Source organism: Grus americana, chromosome 3 (assembly GCF_028858705.1).
Source record: "Grus americana isolate bGruAme1 chromosome 3, bGruAme1.mat, whole genome shotgun sequence".
In the NCBI taxonomy this organism is placed as follows: Eukaryota; Metazoa; Chordata; class Aves; order Gruiformes; family Gruidae; genus Grus; species Grus americana.
In genome coordinates, this window is record NC_072854.1 from 121,790,290 (window position 1) to 121,810,363 (window position 20,074).

The window sequence follows — 20,074 nt, forward strand, 5'->3', positions numbered from 1 at the left end:
CATCTTCGTGCCAGCACTTCTTCCACAGGCAGCCCTCTTCCAGACTCAGCCTCCACTTTGGCTACTGAGTCGCAGTCGGGATTGTGCCTATGTTAGAGCCCCTCATGTCGCTATGACAGACTCCACAAATTGTTCATTGGGAAGCACAGCCCCATGCTTGCTGCTCTTGGAGCAGAACCTCTCACACGACTGTTGCCCTGTAGTTGCCACCTGTCGTCTAAACGATCTGACCACATGAAGGCAGAGATAAGGGAACTCCAAATGTAGTTCCCGTTCCCGTTAGCAGAGTGTGTGGCTCATTTTACTGCTAAGCAAACACGCCTACTTGCAGTCTTAAGTTGTCTGGACTAGGATTTCAGAGAAACAATCAAATATTTCTGTTTTCTTTCCTGCCCCTCCCTCAATCTCCCTCCATGTGTCACTGCCTTTCGAGTAAAGCCTTCCTGCTGCTCTGCAAGGAGCAGCTCTGCCAGCTCATCCCCGCTGGCTGTAAGCCCCACCCGTGTCGTTTTAGTTTTAAGGGAACGATCCCTTGCTGCTGTCCTGTCTCCATGTTTCTTTAGATCATCAGCTATCTTTCTCCTTGCTGCACTCACCTCACAAGGCTTTTTCAAGACAGATAAGGAACACTTAGCAAAGGAATATGATTTTATCCAGCTGCCTTCAGTGCTGCACGGGGGCAGCGACTGTAGCTCCTTTTCCTACACGTGGCCCCTGGAGAGGTCGAAGCGGGAAGGCACGACCCAGGGCACTCCTGCACCTCTGCAATTCCAGGCTGGATAGGGGGGGCAGCTCCTGAGTGAAGGTCTGCACCAGCCTGCTCTGCCGGGCACTTGCACCAGCCCAGCTCGGGACCAGCCACGGCATCGAGTCATCTTTCATCCCTCCCCACGTCACCCAGCGTGTCCCAGCCAGACGTTCCCCTTAATGCGCGTGGGGTACCACACCCTCCCTTACTCATACAATATCCTGATTAAAATTGGCTTTCGCTTGCACATACCACCTGATTTATACATAGGGTTAGGATAGTAACCAAATTATTAATTGCACAGTGCCAGATGCATGACAGATGTTTTGCAGAGAGAGTAAAAGCAGGACAAAGGCATCTGCCCTGAAATTTCGCAATGTGGAGACAAAATCCTGGACAGGAATGTTGTTTAGATGAAAACAAAAACCTTTCAGAAACTAATACCTCGGCTCAGCTGCAACCCTATCCTGTACATCGTGCTTAATTAAACCCACGTCAGGTCAGGGTAAAACACTACCAATGTCAGATGGTTGCTGTCTGTGCTTACTCACAACAAATTCCACAGGGGATTTCACCACTGCCTTCAGCATGCGTTACTGCAGCAGACAACACGCACACCCCATAGGTCTTTTTCTGAAACCTCAGGCTAAATAATCCTGTTCTTGCATTCTCTCCTTCTTCTCTGTAGGAAAATGTCTTGCTTGTGCTTGCTCTATAGACTGACCTGCAAAATACTTCTTTTATTGGCTTTAAAAGCCATTCTCCAGATTTTTTCAGGATATTTTCATTCTTAACCATCACTTGGATCACGGCCAGCGAGAAACATTCATCTCTTAAACTTTACAGCCTGGTACCATCCTCGCCTTCTGCTCTCCCCGTGGTTCTGCTTATCTTGGTGTCACTAAGGAATGCAACGCTCACCCCTTAGCATTCCTGCAGGCACAGGGGTTTTGTGCAGCACTGAATCAGCTCCGGGGAGGGGGCGTCTGGTTCAGCTCTTTGTGAAAAGGCTGTGAAAAAATGCCTGCCTTTACTAAACGTTCCCCCAGCTTGTCACTGAAACTCTTAGAAAAGTAGAAAAAAGGAGAAGAATAACCTGAAGAAACACAGCGACATGAGAAGATGCCAAAGTGATTCACAAAGGGGAAATCACTGCCTGCTGCTACCAGATGATTTCAAAGAAACTGGTGAGAAAGGGCTGCTGTCTGCCCTGGGAAACTTTCACCAATACCTGGGCAGCTCTTTGAGACGTGGTACCATAGCAGCAATATTCCAGATGATTTGAGTTTGCAGCTAAGCAAAGAGCTGAGAAAATACAATGCCTGCCTCAAAAAAACGGGTATCCAAAAAGCAGAAACAAAAGTGAAAAATAAAAATAACCAAAGCTCATTTTCCACGGGTGCTCTGCTTCTTGCAAGAGGTTCTCCGTATCGCTCAGGAATCAAGCACCGCTGGGCAAAGTCTCCACCTCCCTTCCACCTTCACTGAGTGGCCCGCTTTTTGGGCCGCTTTTCCAGTCTTACAAAGCTGCTTGTCTCAGTCTCCAAAATGAAGTCAGTAAGGTTGAACACGTTAAAGGCAGTGCTTGGTTTACCAGGTTTGATGGTGTAGGTTTTTTTAAGAGATTAAAAACCATTCAATAACCAATGATAATTCACTGTCTGTAAATACTGAGCTAACAGCAGCAAACCCAACATGGACACTCAATAGCCCAAAGCAAAGCGAGGCCACCTCCCTGCTCCCCGGCTTCTCTCAAAGAGGAGCTTTGCAGCCAGCAGGTCCGCAAAGCCAAAGGGAAGGCAGGGTTTCCACTGGCCTGGCAGGGGCTGGACTTTCCTCCTATTATACCAAATTCTTCAGATTTTTTTAACCTGCTCCAATTTGCCCTTTGAACCTAAGAAAGTACAGATCTCTGAAGCTACCTGTTGGTGCGCACGTGCCTGGCCTGCACGCTGCCCTAAACGCAGGCCTGCCAGCTGCTCCACCAGGGATTAATCTGTGGGATTAGCCCCTCATCTAGGAAACTATTTATCTTGTCTTAGAGCCATTCCACACGGGAACAACATGTACATCTCGCCTGGCCTCCAAGGGAACCGCAATGGCTCCAGAGAGTCCTACCAAAAGACCGTATCTTGTTCTGTGGATGTTCTGGTGTTTTTCAAGGCTCTCTCCCCACGCAGATAATGAATGACATGGTCAATAGATAAGGTCTGCGTACATGCAGACTCAAGGTTTTTGGGAAAGCAAGACCTTTACCTGCACTTTAGCACCAAAGCATACAGGTCTGTGCTGCCTTCGTGTCATGGAACTGTTTTGTTGTCCTGACAAATGAAAAGCACTGACTACTGTTCTCCCTGAAAATTTTAATCATTGTCTTATAGTAGCAACTGAACAACCACCCTTTTGCTTTTACTTTGGAACAATCTCTATCAATTCATCCCTTTCCAGTTAGTGGCTTTATTCTCAGCCCTTGACCAGCCTAATTATTATTATTTGAATTGAGGGAATGGTAAGAAACACAGCTCAGGGCAGGTCCCTTGGTGGGAGATGTTTCATATTGTCAGTCTTACTTATCCAGCAAAGGATGAGAGAAGGAGCTGAATGGGAATTCTCCCACACCACGCGGTACAGAAGATGCAGAACAGAGAACACAACCCACACACAGCGGGGCCGGGAGAGGCCTCCCAAGTCCATCAAGCACAGCGTGAGATGCCGCGGGCCCTCTCCATCGGCCGAGAGAATTCCTCTCTGCAGGAGTGGCAGGTGAGAGCTTTGCTTTTCACATTTCCCAAGGGCCTCCTTATAACTTATAAAAGTCATTTGTCCTGCGTGAACATTTCCAGGATTTACTCCCAAGTGCAAGAGTCTTAGAGAGAAATAAAAACACTTGAAGCCTTTTATTGGCACTTAGAGAGCGACCAAAGCCCATGTCAGCAGACAGAGCCTTAGCTTTACATCACCATGACCTGTCAGCAAAGAAACACAGTAATTCCTCTCCCTTCCCCCCGCCAGTGGAAGACGTGAGAGTTGGGACTACAGACACTGATCTTTCCTCTTTACCCCCCTCTGCTTAGACAAAGACAGACACAGAGTAGCCCTGCCTGAGTGTTGGGAAATAAGAGCCCTGCCTCCCACCCACCCACCTCCTGCTAGGGCCAAGGGAGCAGGGAAAGCTGCCTGGAGCCACCCCCTCTCCAGGCAGGGGAAAGCTGGATGCGGGGGAGCGAGCCTGGAACAAACCTCGCCTGCGCTTGTGGGCAGAGCTGCGAGCAGAGAAGGCTGGGAAGAGAAAAGAGGCATTTCACGCTCTCGGCTGAGTCACCGAAGTGTATAAAATCAAGGCCAGGCAATCAGAGCCACACAGAGCAGAGGCACGAGGCATCAGGACTTCTGGACAGGTACGTGCAAGCGGATGCGGTTTAGAGCCAGGGACTACGATTAAATCTAAAATCGGGATCCAGCAGTCCAACTCCTCTCATCCTCTCCCTGCCATGTGCTGGGAATCCAGCAGCTCTGGTGACCAGGAAGCCCTGAGGCTGCTCAGCTCTCACTCGGTTCCAGATGACAAAGAGGGCACAGGCAACCAAACTATGATTTTTTTGCTGGTCCCTACTTAAAACCTGGGATAGCAGCAACAAATGATGGCCTGGGCAAGACCTGGCACCATTCACAGAACAGAAAGTAGCTATTAAGGTTTGGAATAAATCTGAGATATTTCATACTACATAGGGCTTCAGTCACCCCCCCTACACTGTGATATATTTTTGGATGAGGAATGATCATTATGATGCCTGGCAGCACAAAAGACAGCTCAGTAAGTAAAGCACTGGTTTCGGGCTGTGGTTAATTTCCTCTTCTGACACAGATTACCTGTGCAGCCTTGGACAAGTCATTTAGGACTATTTTTTTTTCTTTTTTTTTTTTTTTCTTCTAAATGACAAAGACAAAGCTGGGATGGGACGAAGACGGAGCACAGAGGGAGCTGTAACACTGAATAACATGCTTCTTGGTACCCAAGCTTTGGGGCCCTGATCCCGGAGCACACTCTCAGCTTCTGACCGCTTTGACTGAAATCTGGTTCAGGAGCTGCATTTTCAGCACATCCTTTCCCCAGGAGCTGGAGTGTGTATCACGGCTGCGGCACTCACTTGCCTGGCAGACAGGCTCCAGGGCACTGGAGGGTGAGTCTCAAAGCGCGGCTCTCCTGCAGCTTATCCAGTACAGTACCAACTGGTATATTTATACTGGAGTAGCACCGGCACTCCCTTGTACGCCTGTGTTGCACAGAGGCAGCCCAGCAGAGAGACTGGGGAGCCCACCTCCTACGCTGCTGCTGTTCTGGGTGCCAGACTGGTACCAGGGTACTGGCGTGGGAACCAGACACGTGATACAACTTGGTTGCTTTCTGCATGAAAAACTGTAGGTACACTTAGACTAAGATTATATGATACTTCTGTCCCCAAGGGTTCATGTTTACTTAGGCTTAATTTCAGAAGAGACATTAATTATCATTTCTGCTGTCTGAATGCAGTAGGAAAGGACTTACAAATGTTTCACTTTTAAATAGCTCGTAGCTGCCTGGAGGGATTTAATTTAGCTCTTAATGCTGGTGTTTTGTTTTCCTTTCCCTGAAAAAAAACCAAACAGACCTTGCAAGTTAATTGCAAGCCACTTAGGAGAAGGATGCTTTCACCCTTGCTCATCCTCTCTCTGCTGGTGGGGAACACAGCGTCAGGCCCAGTGAGCAGAGCAGAGCCTGCAGCATCCAGGGACGTCACCACCTTTTTCCAGCTGGCTCAGGAAGACTCTTGGGAGAACGTTAATCTTACCAGCATGTCCTGTGAGGATCAGAAGAACAGCACCTGGATCACCCTGCAGCTGACCAACAACAGCCTGACAGCTTTCCCCATCTGCCTACCGGAGACCCTGGAGACCTTGGATCTCAGCAACAACCTCTTAGAAGAGGTGAACGGCACAAACATAGCAAACCTCCCACGGCTGCGCATCCTCTCACTGAGGCAGAACCATCTCCAGGCAGTTAGATGGGGATCTGAAGCCCTCAGCAGTCTCCTCTCCCTGGACTTAAGCTTTAATAAGCTGTCATCTGTGCCATCATGCCACAGCTCTTCCCTGCCTAACTTGAAGTGGTTGTCCCTGGCTGGAAATCCACTGATTGAAATCCAGCCACTGGCTTTTTCCTGTTACCCTCAGCTACAGTTCCTGAACCTCTCTGCAACGCTGCTCGGGCAGGATGACAGCAGAGGAATTAGGGAGTCTGCTTTTGCCATCAGCACATCTCCTGGTGACGCCACGAGCACACCTGGAAACACCATCAATGTGCTTGATCTAAGCGGGACCTTTCTTGAGAAAAGTAAGTTTCTGGATTTCCCACTGTAAACACGGGGCTTGGTCATGCCGGGGGGAGCAGAAGCCTTGCTGGGACGATGGCTCCCATCCTGGCCGAGCCCAGGGTGGATGGGGAACACCCTGTGCTGAAGCTGGTCCAAGCATGCAAGGCACTCTAGCTAGTCATGTAACTGCTGGGGAGAAACCCTCACACAGACCAGCCTCCCAAAGGAAGGGCAGAGACCAGACACCACCAAAGAGGACTATTTGTCCCACTGTAGTCCCCCACCTCCATCATAATTCCACTGTCTGCTGCTGACAGTCATCCCGCTGTCAGCCCTGAGATTAGTTTTGGGACACGCAGGAGGTAATTCATTCCTCTTTCCAGACACGCTGCTGAAATCTTTCTTTGTCTATCCCCACAGTTACACTCTGCTTTATACTGCTGTATTGAAGTAGCACAGAGAGAGGCTTTGTGTGTCAACCACAACCGACCAAATACTTCCGCACAGTGAGACAATCCCTGCCCTGAGCAATTTACAGCATGATTTTTTTTCTTTTATCTGCCTCCCCTGCCATTCTCAGTTTATAACTGAGGTGCTGAGGCAGAGAGATAGTAGATGCCTGGGGCAGAGCCAGGCCATGCTCCCCGTTCCCCTGCACACCACAAGGTCTCGGCCATGACAGAACCCTTCCTGGCCCATTTATAAGGCCAGCTTACATGTTTTCCTGTCTCATTTCATACCAGTTCTATTCATATAAAACAACGCTCATCTCTCAGGGGTTCTGTGAGATTTCACTGGTGGGCTATTTGTTAACGCTGACACAAGAACCACAGCATGGTGTCATCCTTCCATGAGCACCCAACAGTGGCACTTCTCATGGAGAGGGTGGAAGAGAAGTGACACAGAGAGACTTTTTCCATGTGTATGTGCCCTGGTTCGACTAACCAGCAGCTTAGGGACTCCCTAAGATAGAGGTTTCACCTCAACTCACATTTAACAGATATACCAGCAAATTTCCCCTGTGAATTTGCCTAATCCATCTTGTGGTAGTGAGTTACACAATTCAATCATGTGATGGAAAGGCGCTTTTGTGTAAGACCTATTCTTTCAGTTCCATGTCTATCAGCTCTTTCACCTGTGCTAGGAGGAATAAGTTATTTGACTTTCTCACACCATCCAGGACTTTGTAGGCCTCTCTAATCTCTACCAACCCATCACTTCTCTGAGCAGAGAAATCCTTGTTCATTTAATCTCAACCTAATAGGAAAGCAATTCCATATCTCTGATCAGCTTTATTGCCCTTCTATCTTCCCTTCCTCTGCTCTATGACAGCATGACCAGGCCTGCAGGTAATATTACAAAAATGTGATTGCATGGGTGTTTACATGCTGGTATATTGATTTTTGTTCTATTCCTTTCCCAAAGAGAATAGCTGCAGAAGACCACAGAGATATTTTATATCTCTATGAATTTAAAACATTTTTAGGCAGAAATCCACAGAAATGCTTTATTTAGGCAACAGGTATAAATCTTTTTTCTGCTTCAGTTCAACCAGAGTGGACCAGAGACTTGCCCAACCTCAGATCGCTTCACCTGACCAAGATGTCACGATTAAGAAGCCTCAATACTGACTTCTTCAAGTCCATGCCTGATCTCCAAGAGCTGAACTGTCAAGATTCCCACTCACTGGGTTTCGTGAAGACAGAGATATTCAACAGTGCTCTTCATCTGAGCCAACTCTCATTTGAGAAGTGAGTTGTTTTCTATTTTGTTCTTCCACACATAATACTGCCTTTGCCTCACAGCACCATGCTGCCCGGGAGCTGATTTTTATGCCAAGTTGGAGCTGATTTTTATGCAAAGCTTGCTCGTTATCAAATATTTAGGAAGGGGGAAGGGGGTATGGGCTTGCGTGCCACAGAGAAACACACTGTTTTATACTCAGATATGCCATGTAAAGCCTGCGATGTAGACCTGATACAGCAGAAGAGCTGATACAGCCCAAAGAGGTGGCATGAGACTCGTGGCAGCAGTACAGTTTGCCCGAGATCTCATCCATCCTGCTCCCACTCTTCTGCCTTATCTCCCAGTCCACGGCATGAATTTGTCTAGCGCTGTTAAGATTAGCACAGACCCACAGAAGCCCACTTGCGATACAGACCATGCTTCCAACATCTACAATGGCAATGTCTCACCAGAGAAGCAGGTCACTGGGGATTCCTTGCTCTACAGGGATGAATGCTGACAGTTTCCTAAAATCTGCACCTTGGCAGCAGCCAAAAATCCTGTCCCTCCCACTTTTAATGTGAGAGATTAATGTAGTTCCCTGTTCAGCATTAGTAAAAGCAATGGTTTGGTCCTTACTCTAGCGGTAACACCTCAGTGTGATTTACTTGGTATGTTACACACCTGTTGAAATACAAAGGGAAACAAAAGTCTGAAAGTGATTTATCAAAATAAGAGTAGGTAAACTGCACACAGAAGAGTCAGCACAAAGGAAAAGATTTGGAGAGCACCTTAAGAGATTTCTATGAGATAGGCCTAGATTATAAGCATATCAGAAAGCAAACACTAGATCACTGGCTGTGCTGTAGGAACCAGTTCCAGGAAAATAAACCCATTTAAGCAAAAAACCCCAATGGATTCCACCCCCCACTAGATTGCCACACTGAATTTACACAGCACTTTACAATACCTGCAGGAATACCATTTCAAAGTGCATAAAATCATGACCCAAACTTAAAAAAAACCCAAAGGAGTAGCAGTTAAAGTCATAGACAAAAGAGACCATCTTCTGAGCACTCAGACAGCAGGGAGGTCACATTATCACACTCTTTGTACAGCTAGGACAGCTGAACAGTAAAGGCAAGCAAGGTCTTCCTGTGTTAGTCATTTGACTTTAGTAGGTGAGAGTCTTTATTAACAAAGAGGTAATTAATATGAAGAGGATGATTGGCATAGGGAAAGTCAAGCCATTAAAAGCAGACTGAGAAAGAAGCTAGAGAAAAGCGTAGCTGAACGCATGATGGCAGAGAGGAGACCATCTTTCACAGAAGACCCTTGCCAAATCCTTTCCCTTCCAGCTGCCATCTCTAGAGGTGTTATGCCCTTATGATGCTTTTGTTATGCTTTAACACACAGCAGCTACCCTGTGCGAGTTAGAGAGAGGGGCAGGTATTAGCCTGGACTTTAAAGTGCAGAAATGGTGGTGTTGGTAACTGGCTAATTCCGAGGGAACTGGGAATATTACTTTGTGTCTTACATGTGCGGGGATACTGAGCACGCTCCAGCCCTTGGAAGGTAGCTCAACATTTGCTAATTATCGCGTTTGCCATCTTGTAGCTGTAACCTGAGTTCCTTTAATGCTTGGAACATCAATTCATCGGACAGCATCATCATCAACTTGTACGGAAATCCTCTGTTATGCGACTGCCAGCTCTCCTGGCTGCTCTCCAAGCCCAAGACAATTGTGCTGCAAAAGTAAGTGAGTTCAGGGAGATAAAGTAATGCTCTTCAGACACAACTTAAATGTCTAAGTTATTTGGGGACTAAACATTCACTGTCCTCCAAGTTATTCAAATTCCTTATGTGCTCTTGCCTTCCACAAGAGGCAGAAATGCAAAATAAAGTCCCCTCCAGGAACAAAGCATGGCTGAATTATACTTGAATGTGGACAAATGCGATGGGCACATGCAGAACAACAGTACAAAGTGTTATTAGCTGTGGATTCTACTTTAAGGTCAGAATAGCTTATTTTCTCTATTTCAGTTCATATTTCTCTATTAACTGGAGATAAAGAATGAGCTGGCTTGGTGGCCTTGATGGGCCAGCACTGGGAGCAGAAACTGGAAGACTCTGCAAGAACTTTAGCAAATTATTTACACTTTGCCCTTGCATTCCCAAGGCTAGATCAGCACAGGCAGTCAGCAAACCCCCTTGCAAATAGCACCATTTGTCACCTATTGTTTCCATGCTCTCCTACAGTTTTACAGACTAATTACAATAAGCTGTAGTTCAAAGAAGTACTTTGCATATACATGATCTCTCTTCCTCTTGAAAGACCACCAACTAGATTTGTCATCAGTAGCAGAGAGAGCAGGGAAGTAGATTGTTAAAATTAGATTGTGTCTCATCAGGATGAGCTTAGCAGTTGCATTCTTTACAAAAACATGCGATGTCTGAGTAAAGAAAGAACTCCCAGTTTAGTAATTTAAAAGCACATCCTGTGTCAGCACAGCTCCAGCTGCCTAAACCAGCTGGCTTAAGGATCTTGGGAACTCTGTTCCATCTCACTGCATGTGTTCCCCTCCTAGTGTGGCATTAAAGTCTGACCCTTTACGACAAGTTGCCTTGAACCCCGACACTCTTGCTAAAGTTCACAGTCCTTGGACCAAAGGATGCTTCTTCTCAGGCAAAAAATATTCCTGCACCTTACAAAACCAAAAAGCCAGTCAGCTAAGTTCCCCGTGCTGCATACAGCCATCTGCCAAGCACAGGACTATCGTTAAGACAAGCTTTGATTTAGGTTTCATGTCTTCTTTAACATAAAGACCGGTATTGGGTAGCAGGTTGCCAATTCCAATCCAAGCAGCCTTACAGGAGCTGTAATGTTCTTGTGGATCTTGTCTATTCTAACTTGTCCCCTCTGCAGGGCTTGGGAGACTTTTTGCAACACATCCCAGGAAGATTGGGACAGACCTCCAACATCTTTTTCACTGCTAGAGCTCTACGATAAATGCCAGCCTGAAAGAAAGGTTACGCAGCCTGATTCAAACACACCCCCTCCCGAACGTGATGCTTTCAGCCTTACCAGTTACGATGCCACCACTGTAGTAACAACAACAGACTCTGCTCCACTAACCAAAGACACCTACACCAGCTCCCTAATTCAGAGGAATGTAATGAGCACGACGGCAGCCAACCCAACTGAGCTAATGCTGACAAAGGCAAACAGTTCCTCCCACGAGGAGAAGGCAGTTTCCGAATTCACGAGCAATCTCCCTTCTTTTGCGTCCGTAACCACTTCCCTGGGTTTTCTCCAAGAGCTCTATAGTCAGTCCTCAGATTATGGCTCCATAAGTCAAACCGAAACAGATCAGCTAAAGAGGGAGCTCAGAACAACCGATGGGACATTTCCCCAGGAAGGCCCATTCAACCAGCCCACCAGTGATTATTCTACTAGAGCAACAGGAAACCCCGATGCCACTGACCGTTACATCCACTCCTTTGCCACCCATGCCGAGGAAGGTACACCACAAACGAGCCGACCACAGCTGAACTCCACAAGGACGAATGCTCGGTCAGAGCCTGCATCCACTAGATCACTGATACACTTTGTAGATGACTACGATTACGATGAACAGTCAACAGAAACCCCAGTGCAACTGGCATACACCGCCTGTGACTACAACCCTTGCAGGCACCTTCAGAAGCCGTGCAGTGAACTTCAGAGTGCATCCCAATGTTTATGCCCTGGTGTGTCGGGGGAAGATGAGGTTCCAGATCCACCGAGGCTCAGAGAGGTGTCTGAAGTTACAGACAGCTCTGCACAGATACGCTGGTGCGCCCCAAATTCAGTGGTTCGCACCTACCAGCTGATGCTTCATGCCCAAGGCAACGAGGACAGACAGTTTGTCCTGGACAATATTTATTCCACGGCAAGGCAGTACACTCTGTATAATCTATTACCATACACCACTTACCACGTTTGCGTGACCGCTTCGAACAAAGCAGGGTCAAGCCAGACAGAAAGTCAGGGAATTCCAGGTAATTCGTGCACCAGATTTAAAACGAAACCCAGCTACAAGTCTGTCTTTGCTGCTCTGGCTGCAGCAAGCGGACTTTTTCTCATTTCCACAATTATTTTGTCTGTATGTCTGTGTAAGGCATGTAAAAAGCCTCAGAGCGAGCAATATGGCACACACTTAGTCTCTTATAAGAACCCAGCATTTGATTATCCCTTAAAACTACAAACCACTAATTAGCTCTAGGTGATTGTTCTACACATTCAAAGCCCATTGTCTCTATCACCTTGGTATGTTTTTTGAGACCCTCAAAATGTCCTTCAGCAAAACTGGAACATCAGACTTTAGAGCCGTCATGTTTCTAAGGGAGAGAAAAACACACACACACAAAAAGAAACAATAATAATGAAGGTGGCCAAACAGAAAAAAAGTCTTTGGACTCTTCTTCATGCGCTAAGCAGCAGCACACCTGGACACTAACCTTGAAAAGTTGTTTTTATAACCACCTACAAATGTACTAGCGTACATTTCACACAGCGAGAGGTTGCCGTGCCAGCTCTCTGCCTCCAGTATCTCTCATGGATACAGTCCACTGAGAGCCAGGATGTCAGACGCATCTAGCTAAGCAAGAGAGACACTGCTTTTATTTGCATAAGTGAAGCTGGGTTTTCAGTTTCTTCTAATGTCTGTATAAAGGTAATATCCAAAAAGACAGTATTAGTGGAAGGAGTGAAAGGTCTCCTTGGGCTCAGTGGCAAGGGGCTGTGCAGATCTGACTCCAGTGAAAAATGCCAGTGTCTGCAACTGCTCAGCCCAACTTCCAGAGCAGGAAAAAGAAAAAATGAAGATTAATTGTAAAAACGGAGAGCAAGACACTGCAGGATCCTTAGGGCAGGGATAAATTTGTTCCGACTTTGCATGATGTTTTCCACAACCGAGGCTCCGGAGTGCTACCACAATACCCATTTACAGGCAGTGAGGAGTTTGCAGTGCAGCGGTAACCCGCAGAATGGGGAGAGTACATCAGCATTTGCTTCACAATTGATTTTAGGCAGAGATGATTGCTCAGTCCCATCTACAAATTTAGCAGGCTGCTGATCTACTTTGTACAGAGGCAAAGAGCCAAGTAATGAAACAATTTAATGCGTATGTTGCTGAGACTTGAAAAACTGAAATCCCATCCACAAGCAGCAGACAGTTATGCAGACATTTTTCAAATGTACTTTGGGGTGCTAATTTCTGCTATAAAATAATAACAGATGCTGAGGATCCCAGTTCTTCAGCAGCTTTGCATTTGCCATCAAAAAGATGTTTTTGTAAGAGGAGGCTTTTGTCGCAAATACTTCCTATTCAGAAACCCATAGGTTTATGTTCCAGTAGCCACGTTTCTGCTGCTGTATAGATACAGTATATAAAATCCCCCCAGATCTCAGTGAATGAGGGCTGTTATACAGTGTAAAAGAGTCTCTGTTCTGTCCATTTTCATATTTTTTTTTAATGCTTCCAATATTAATGGAAATAAAAGCTACAGAGTTGAGTTCTGGTTCTTTGTTAAAGACCTAGATCTTTGTGTTGTCTTTACCATCCACAACGTTTAGCCCAAGAAATTAACACAAATATTTTGTTGTTCTGGAACAAACTTTCAGCATAAAGTAATGTTTTCATTATGGTAAATTTGTGTTACCCGATGTCATAAGAGCTGTCTTTTTGTATGTGCATAATGCGGCCCATGCCATCCTCAGCACTACGGGCTTGCAGCCTTTTCATGCAAGTTTGTCCCTTCCCCTACCCCGGTGCTGGGAATGACACCGTCACTGGACAGACGCCCACTGCAAATTCCTGCCTGGAGCTTGGCTGAGCCCCGTGACTCAAAACTCACAACAGAGGCAAGCTGCAAATGAAAAAGCTGGGATGGCGTCACCTATCACTTCGAAAATTTTATTTTCACTTCCTGGTGAAGTTCAGAACTTTCTTAGTTTTTCATATTTATTTCCAGCCTGTTTTTACCTGCATTTTCTGGAAGGTCTAGTGAACAGGCGCGGATGATACTTCATTTGAAGTGAGCAGGAACCTTCAGTCTTTGACTTGTATTATTCCAAACTGGGGCAGGGATCATATACTCCCCTTGTGTTTGCACAACATAGCTCTAAGAGACCTTGACTGGGGTCTCTGGTATTACCAGAAACAGAAACAAAGTGGAACAAAAGAAAAGATTTGTGAATAGCAATTTATATAGTCTTGAAGATTAGGTCTAGAGGAGGGGAACAAAAAAGATACTGCAACTGAAAATATTGTTCCAGCTTAACTATGAGTTAGTCCAAAGCAACAGGACATCATTTAAAATGGGATTTTGAGAGGATACTTCTAACTACCCTTTACAACATGGCAACTCATAATCACTGCAACGCCTAACTAGGAAGGCACAAATCTCAGCAGCAGAAGATATGCCAGTGACAGGACTTGACTTCCCTGAGGGTCAGCGACCAGGGGACACTCCATCCTGACGCTACCCAGAAGTGCAAGCTCGTTATCAACTTCAGTCTCTTGAATCTTTCCCCCTGTGAGATGCAGGCTTACCACAACTGACTTCTCCAACCAGTTCTCACTCCAGCCTTTCCTGAACTTCACAGGCCTGTGCTCCCTTCAAGCCAAGGCAACACGTCAGAGCCTCCTGTTCTTTAAAAGTGCCCTTCCTGGGAGCCAAACAAATAAATACATCACACTCCCACATCTCCCACTTGCTCCAACTTAAAGTAACCTTCAACAGCCCTGTTCCATCTGGGCTGATGAACCATCCCGAAGCGCAGAGCCCCCAGCCAGGAGCAGTGTCTCTCTTGCCTGATCACACTCTACCCTTTCACAAGTGGGATGTACCAGATTTAGCAGCAGGATTCAAAACATAGGATTTTTATTTATCGACACCTATGGTAAGTATCAGTGCTTCAGGGGCAGAAGTTCTTTTTTTTTTCCCCACTACCACTTTATAGTTTCATCAGAGTTTATTTTAGTAATGACTAACTCTACTCTCTATTTTGTTGTCTTTTTTTTCTCTGTTTGAATCAGTGCTTCTCTTACTTGGCTTCTTGTTATTTGTGCTAAGCTACAACCACTCTTCCTTGGATATATTACATATATACACTCTGAAATAATTTTCAAATTAAGAAAGCTAATGGCTTTATTCTGCCATACTTCAAAAATTCCAGTTTGGATAAAAGAGTCCTCCCCCGTACTCGTGTGTCTTTTAAATAGCTGCAGCAGCCCGAGAACAGGTAAAATGGCAATTATTCAAAAGTGCAACTTTCATTTGACTAAGTCACAATATTTTCAAAGTATTCAGGTATAAAACTTCTCTTTGAAAGCACTGCCTATTACTGGTTCTTAAAACCGATGCATACTTCTAGACAAACTGAATCACTACATTATGCCCTCTAGATTTTTTTATTGTAGCTGCACCTACTGATTTAGAAAGTGAAGCCCCAAAAGCAAGCAATATTTTAATCAATAGGGTAAAGTTATCTTGAAGCCCAGTTTCTGGCTTCTACATAATCCAAGTATAACTGCAGAAAAAAATTGATGTCATCCCCATTCCCCAACCTCAAACCCCCGAGCTGTCATTCTTGTAAACACAAATAATAACCAGTTTGGACGTTTCCTGTATTTTCATTACTGTGGACTGACACAAGCAGCGGAGCCAGCTCTCACAGCGCTGCTTGGGACTGGAGCGGTAAGGAGAGCATCCAGGGAGCTAAACGGAAACCTTCCCACCCACACATAAAGCCATGTTAAAAAGTTGCCTGGCTCTGCTCCGCCTGCTTGTTCCTCCCCCTCTTCCTGTTTGTACCCAACAGCGAATCCTATTTGTATCTCCAGACGTAAACCTCTGGCAGCGTGACAGGGATACCCAAACATCTCTGAAACAATTTTAAAAGCTAACAAAAGCTAACCTATTAAAAAAATATATCCGTAATAATCCACTTACTGTTTCACAGTTGAACTTGTCCTGTTTCTCTGTGAGAGGAAGCTCACTTGGGGGAAGCGCGGAGAGCATTTAAACAAGTTTTTTTGAAGAGATAGCGTAATTCTTTTTTCCTGGCTTTTCTTCCTAAGAAGGAATTGTTATCTGCATTCCTAAGAACCTTCTCCATTCACTTGTCAATGTTTTTCTTGTTTCTACAGAGCCAAGTTCAAGCAAAGAAAGTCCAAAATAGCCAGCGGTGCCTGTAGGTGCATCCCCTGGGTGTTATGGCAGGAGCGCGTGCTGCTCCGTCTCTAACTCGGCATTTGAAAATCAGTTACTGAGTCTCGTGGAGTCTCCCAGCAGAAGCACTCTGGGAAAAGGAGCTGACCCCTGAGAAGGCCTCCATATGGAAAAAGCAGCAGGTCTCTACAGGCCAGAACCCACGCAGGGAAAGGCCTTGCTGGCTGCGGGGGAGCAGAGAGGGACCACCTTGTTTTCGGTGCAACAAATGCCGTTTAGGGAAGCAGTCGCCAAGAGCCCTGTCCTGGGCAGCTGAAGCGGGTGGGTGGGAAAGCCCAGAGCAGCAGGACAAGGCACTTCAGCCTGATCCGCCTTGGTGCCAGAGGGAAGCCTGCTTTTGAGAGATGTCCCTGGCCACAGGCTTGAGAGGCATTTAACGGGCCAGCTGGGAGACGGTGCAGCCCAAGGCAGGGAGCTCACAGCGTACCGCTGGCTTCATCGGCCTCTTTGTGGAAGGATGCAAAATCAAACCACCACGCTCATTCATCAAGCACTGCACCGGTACAGACATATTCCTCTGCAGTGATCTCCAGAAAAATGCGTTCATGCGGGGTTAGAAATGAGGATGCCTCTGAGGGTTCAGGATCTTGTTTGTCAAGAAGCATCTGATTCGCACTTTACCTGTAAAATACAGAGATATTTATCACAGGCGCGAACATGTTTCGTGTTTGCGGAAACAGATATTCATAATAGAACATGTTTAAACTCCTGGTGCTTTTTCTTTTTATCAGCTCTCCAAAGTATGCAGAGTTTGTTCTGAAGCGGGGCAAAATATTACAACAGTAATTCCAACCTCTTTAAAAAGTAATCAAGCAAGACAACAAATAACGATATTCTTTTGAAATACATTCAGGAAACAATCCCTTACAGCAAGGCTGGTGTTCTGCTGTCATCTAGAGGGAGAGGGTGGAATCATCTCCCCAGGTACTCTCCCACATGGAAAATACTCAATTCTTTCACCAAAGAACCTGAGCCTGCACCCTACAGACCAAGGCTCGCTAACTTACACTACCCATGTGCTTGCCTGTGTGCTCTGTGTATCCTTAGCTATTTACATTTGAAGGGAAATAAAGCACAAATGCTAAGAATTAACAGTAGCAACAGTCCCAGTCCCACAGACTGTTACCAGCAGCTGATCTGTCCCCGTCTCTAATTCTTTTTGTAGCCTTATGACCAGGACTTTCTCTGCCAACTTGACACTGATAAGCAAACATGTAAAATTTTTCTTAAGAGCAAGGAGGGGATTACTGTCTGGGAAAAGCAAAACTCGTAAATCAGTCTACAAGTGCAATAACATTTCTTTTAAATATTGTAGATTTTGGAAACAGAGATCAGATCACATTCATTGCACTTACAGGAAAAAAAAAGGCAAGAATTACTTGGATTTTTGATTCAGCACAGATAAAGATGAGTAACACTTAAGTATGCTTACGTTATCTGATATCTTGAAGTTCATTTTGCACATAATATTACTGTGGAATATTACAATAATGGGATGGGGATCCTCTAAGCAACTCTCATCTGCTTCAAAAAAACACTGATGATTCAACTGATGTTGATGGATTGTGCAGATCCAGGGCGCAGTGGCCGCTTGCATAGCCCTGGGCAGCCAAACGGGCCACGCGCTGAGCCATCCCTCGGTACTCACGCAGCGTGTCTAGCCAGATGCAGTGTCTCTGCAGCATCTGGTTACTCGGTCCACGAGCAAATCCGTGCTCTGGGCTCATTGATACTTATAATTGATCTGCATGTATGCAAAATGTAGGGTTTTTTGCATGCCCCAGCTACAGCACGTCTGAAGGCTCAGGGGCTGCCAAGAAAGCATGAAATAAATCATCTCCATTTTCACTGCTACAGTTGACCAACCCATAACTTCAAGCTGACATTTCCCGTGCCACAACACGTTTTTAAGAGTACTTTGACAACGTAGCTACCTTTAAAGTACAGTCTTCAAAAAAAAAGGTCTGAATTCATAGGAATCCCTTATAGCAAATTTTTCACAGGATTAGCAATGTTTACCCTAGTGTCTTAGCTGAATAAAATCACCATGAATAGGGCATTTCTCTTCTCTTCCAAACCACAGTGCAGCATTGTATTTTGTGCTGCTGCCTAATCCTCACACTTCAGTGCTGGATGACATTACCTACCAGTACGTGTAAGGAGATAATACTTGTATGGCTCTTTGTGTTTTTCCTGACATACTACCACAGTATATGTCCTCATTTTTGCTAGATCCTTTGCTGAAAAGGCTGGGTGAGCAGCCTTTTCAACTGTTTACCATGGCTCTCAGATTACATTTTTTTAAAAGGAACATAAGGGAGGAAAAAGGTCAGAAAATACTAACAAGAAACGGAGGGAGTGTAAGAAAAGGGACAAAAAGTCTTCACAATACACAGTCCATTGGATACACCCACAGCAGGAGAGAACCAAAGAAAATCAAAAGAAATCAAGTAAAAGAATCCCAAGAAAAATCCATAAAACCCAGGATCCCTCATTCATTGTCTCCTCCGGAAGGTGGAAGCAGCGATGCAGCTATCCTTGCCATGCAGGAGGGCTCAGGGCTGGCAGCTCCTGCAGGGCTCTGATCAGGGCAGGGCACTCGGACACCGAGAGCGATAATCTCTGGGATGAAACTCCGTATAGAAGAGGGGGAAAATAAATAAATAAAATCACACGCTTAGCACTAGGTAGAGACTTTCTTCTTTGAAAAAGAAAAATCTACTTGCTGTGCAAAAGATTTTGTGTTGGGAAGGCATGAGTATTGCATTTATCAAATGTTTAGAAGCTACTCGCTCTTATCAGAGTATGATTAAGTAATGGTACTTAATAACTTGTCTTCAGGTGAAATGATGTCACCCTCTTTGGCAATCATTCGTTATGCTGTCATCCCTACTGCCTTGAGAATACTCAGCAAGTTATCTCCACAAAAAAAGAAAAAACGACCCCATATGAGACTAACGTTCATATCCAACGTGACGTAAGTGCAGTAAGTAGTAAAGATGCACATCACAGGGTTTTTTTCATCTTGTAAAAAGGACAGAGATGCAAATATTCATAGAAGCCCCAATTTGTCCTAATGATATGATTAGGTGTCCACTGACAGTGTTGTATGTTGTGAAGGTTGTTCATGCTGCTCATATTGCAGTAGAACTAGCAAGGTCCACTTGGTATCAGGACTCCATTTGATGAGATGCTGCACAAACAGCTAGTAAAAAAGTTTATTATCTAACTGCACCAGACTAGAAATAGTTGGGGAAGAAAAATCAGGAGACAGAGAGGTGACGTCATCTACCCAGAATCACAAGCACCTTATACCACAATGACTATCAAAAAAGTTTTGTGTTCATAGGGGGTTCATTGCCTCTGCCTGAGTAAAATAAAACTTTGAAAGCCACAGAAACATTGTGCCACCGAGGAACATCCCAGAAAGACTGAGCTCTGTCCTCACGTGCTGGTTTTGGCACTCTGTCCCTGCCAAAACCAGCACACCTTGGTGTGCCTTTCACTAAACATCTCTCTCCTCTGTGCAGCTGCCTATTTGCACAAAGCCAGAAAACACAGAGGGTCTACTACATTTAGTCAAAATTGGCTATAGGTCCAAGTCCTATTTGGAGGACAGAGTACTAAGCGCACAAATCTCATTTTTTCAAGAAACTAAGCTAAAAAATGTATTACAACCACAGGATCATATGTGTGGGTGTTTTCTGTATGATTTGTTATCGTCACGCTGCTCCTTGGAAATGCTGGAAAAGGTCAGAACAGCCAGAAATGATGATAAGAGGGTAAGAAAAACAATATAATGTGCAGGCAACTGCAAGTCTAAACCCATCTGCAAAACAAGGCTGGAAGGTTTCTCTGAGTGCTGGCTCTAAACACAACATAACAAGTTTGGTCCTTCGGATCTGCCATCTCAAACCTCAACCTTCACCCTGACATGAAGTTGAACTTCAACAGCAAGTCTGCTTGATGTTAA

General features: G+C 45.4%; 1 protein-coding gene and 1 long non-coding RNA gene across 3 annotated transcripts in view; one reads left to right on the forward strand and one right to left on the reverse strand.

The window, feature by feature from the left end:
- LOC129204103 (uncharacterized) overlaps positions 1-16,321 on the reverse strand; it is a 210,499-nt gene extending 194,178 nt beyond the window's left edge. The window contains exon 1 of the long non-coding RNA XR_008576279.1: positions 15,823-16,321. This is a non-coding gene — a long non-coding RNA (uncharacterized LOC129204103). The remainder of the gene's footprint in view (positions 1-15,822) is intronic.
- On the forward strand, positions 3,731-13,397 carry LRRN4 (leucine rich repeat neuronal 4). Of its 2 annotated transcripts, XM_054819415.1 has the most exons (6): positions 3,764-4,146; positions 4,692-4,929; positions 5,396-6,119; positions 7,646-7,850; positions 9,442-9,579; positions 10,751-13,397. In XM_054819415.1, exons 3-6 carry the CDS (start codon positions 5,432-5,434, stop codon positions 12,081-12,083), a joined length of 2,364 nt encoding a protein of 787 aa, XP_054675390.1. In that variant the 5' UTR covers positions 3,764-4,146; positions 4,692-4,929; positions 5,396-5,431; the 3' UTR covers positions 12,084-13,397. The 2 variants fall into 2 exon arrangements, with proteins under 2 accessions (XP_054675391.1, XP_054675390.1); XM_054819416.1 differs by lacking the exon at positions 4,692-4,929 and having other exon boundaries at positions 3,731-4,146.
- Positions 16,322-20,074: the final 3,753 nt, after the last annotated feature.

Coding starts and splice junctions, on each gene's coding strand:
- LRRN4 (XM_054819416.1), top strand. CDS start 5,432: ATGCTTTCACCCTTGCTCATCCTCTCTCTGCTGGTGGGGAACACAGCG. Junction 6,120..7,645: donor CGGGACCTTTCTTGAGAAAA/GTAAGTTTCTGG, acceptor TTTCTGCTTCAG/TTCAACCAGAGTGGACCAGA. Junction 7,851..9,441: donor AGCCAACTCTCATTTGAGAA/GTGAGTTGTTTT, acceptor GCCATCTTGTAG/CTGTAACCTGAGTTCCTTTA.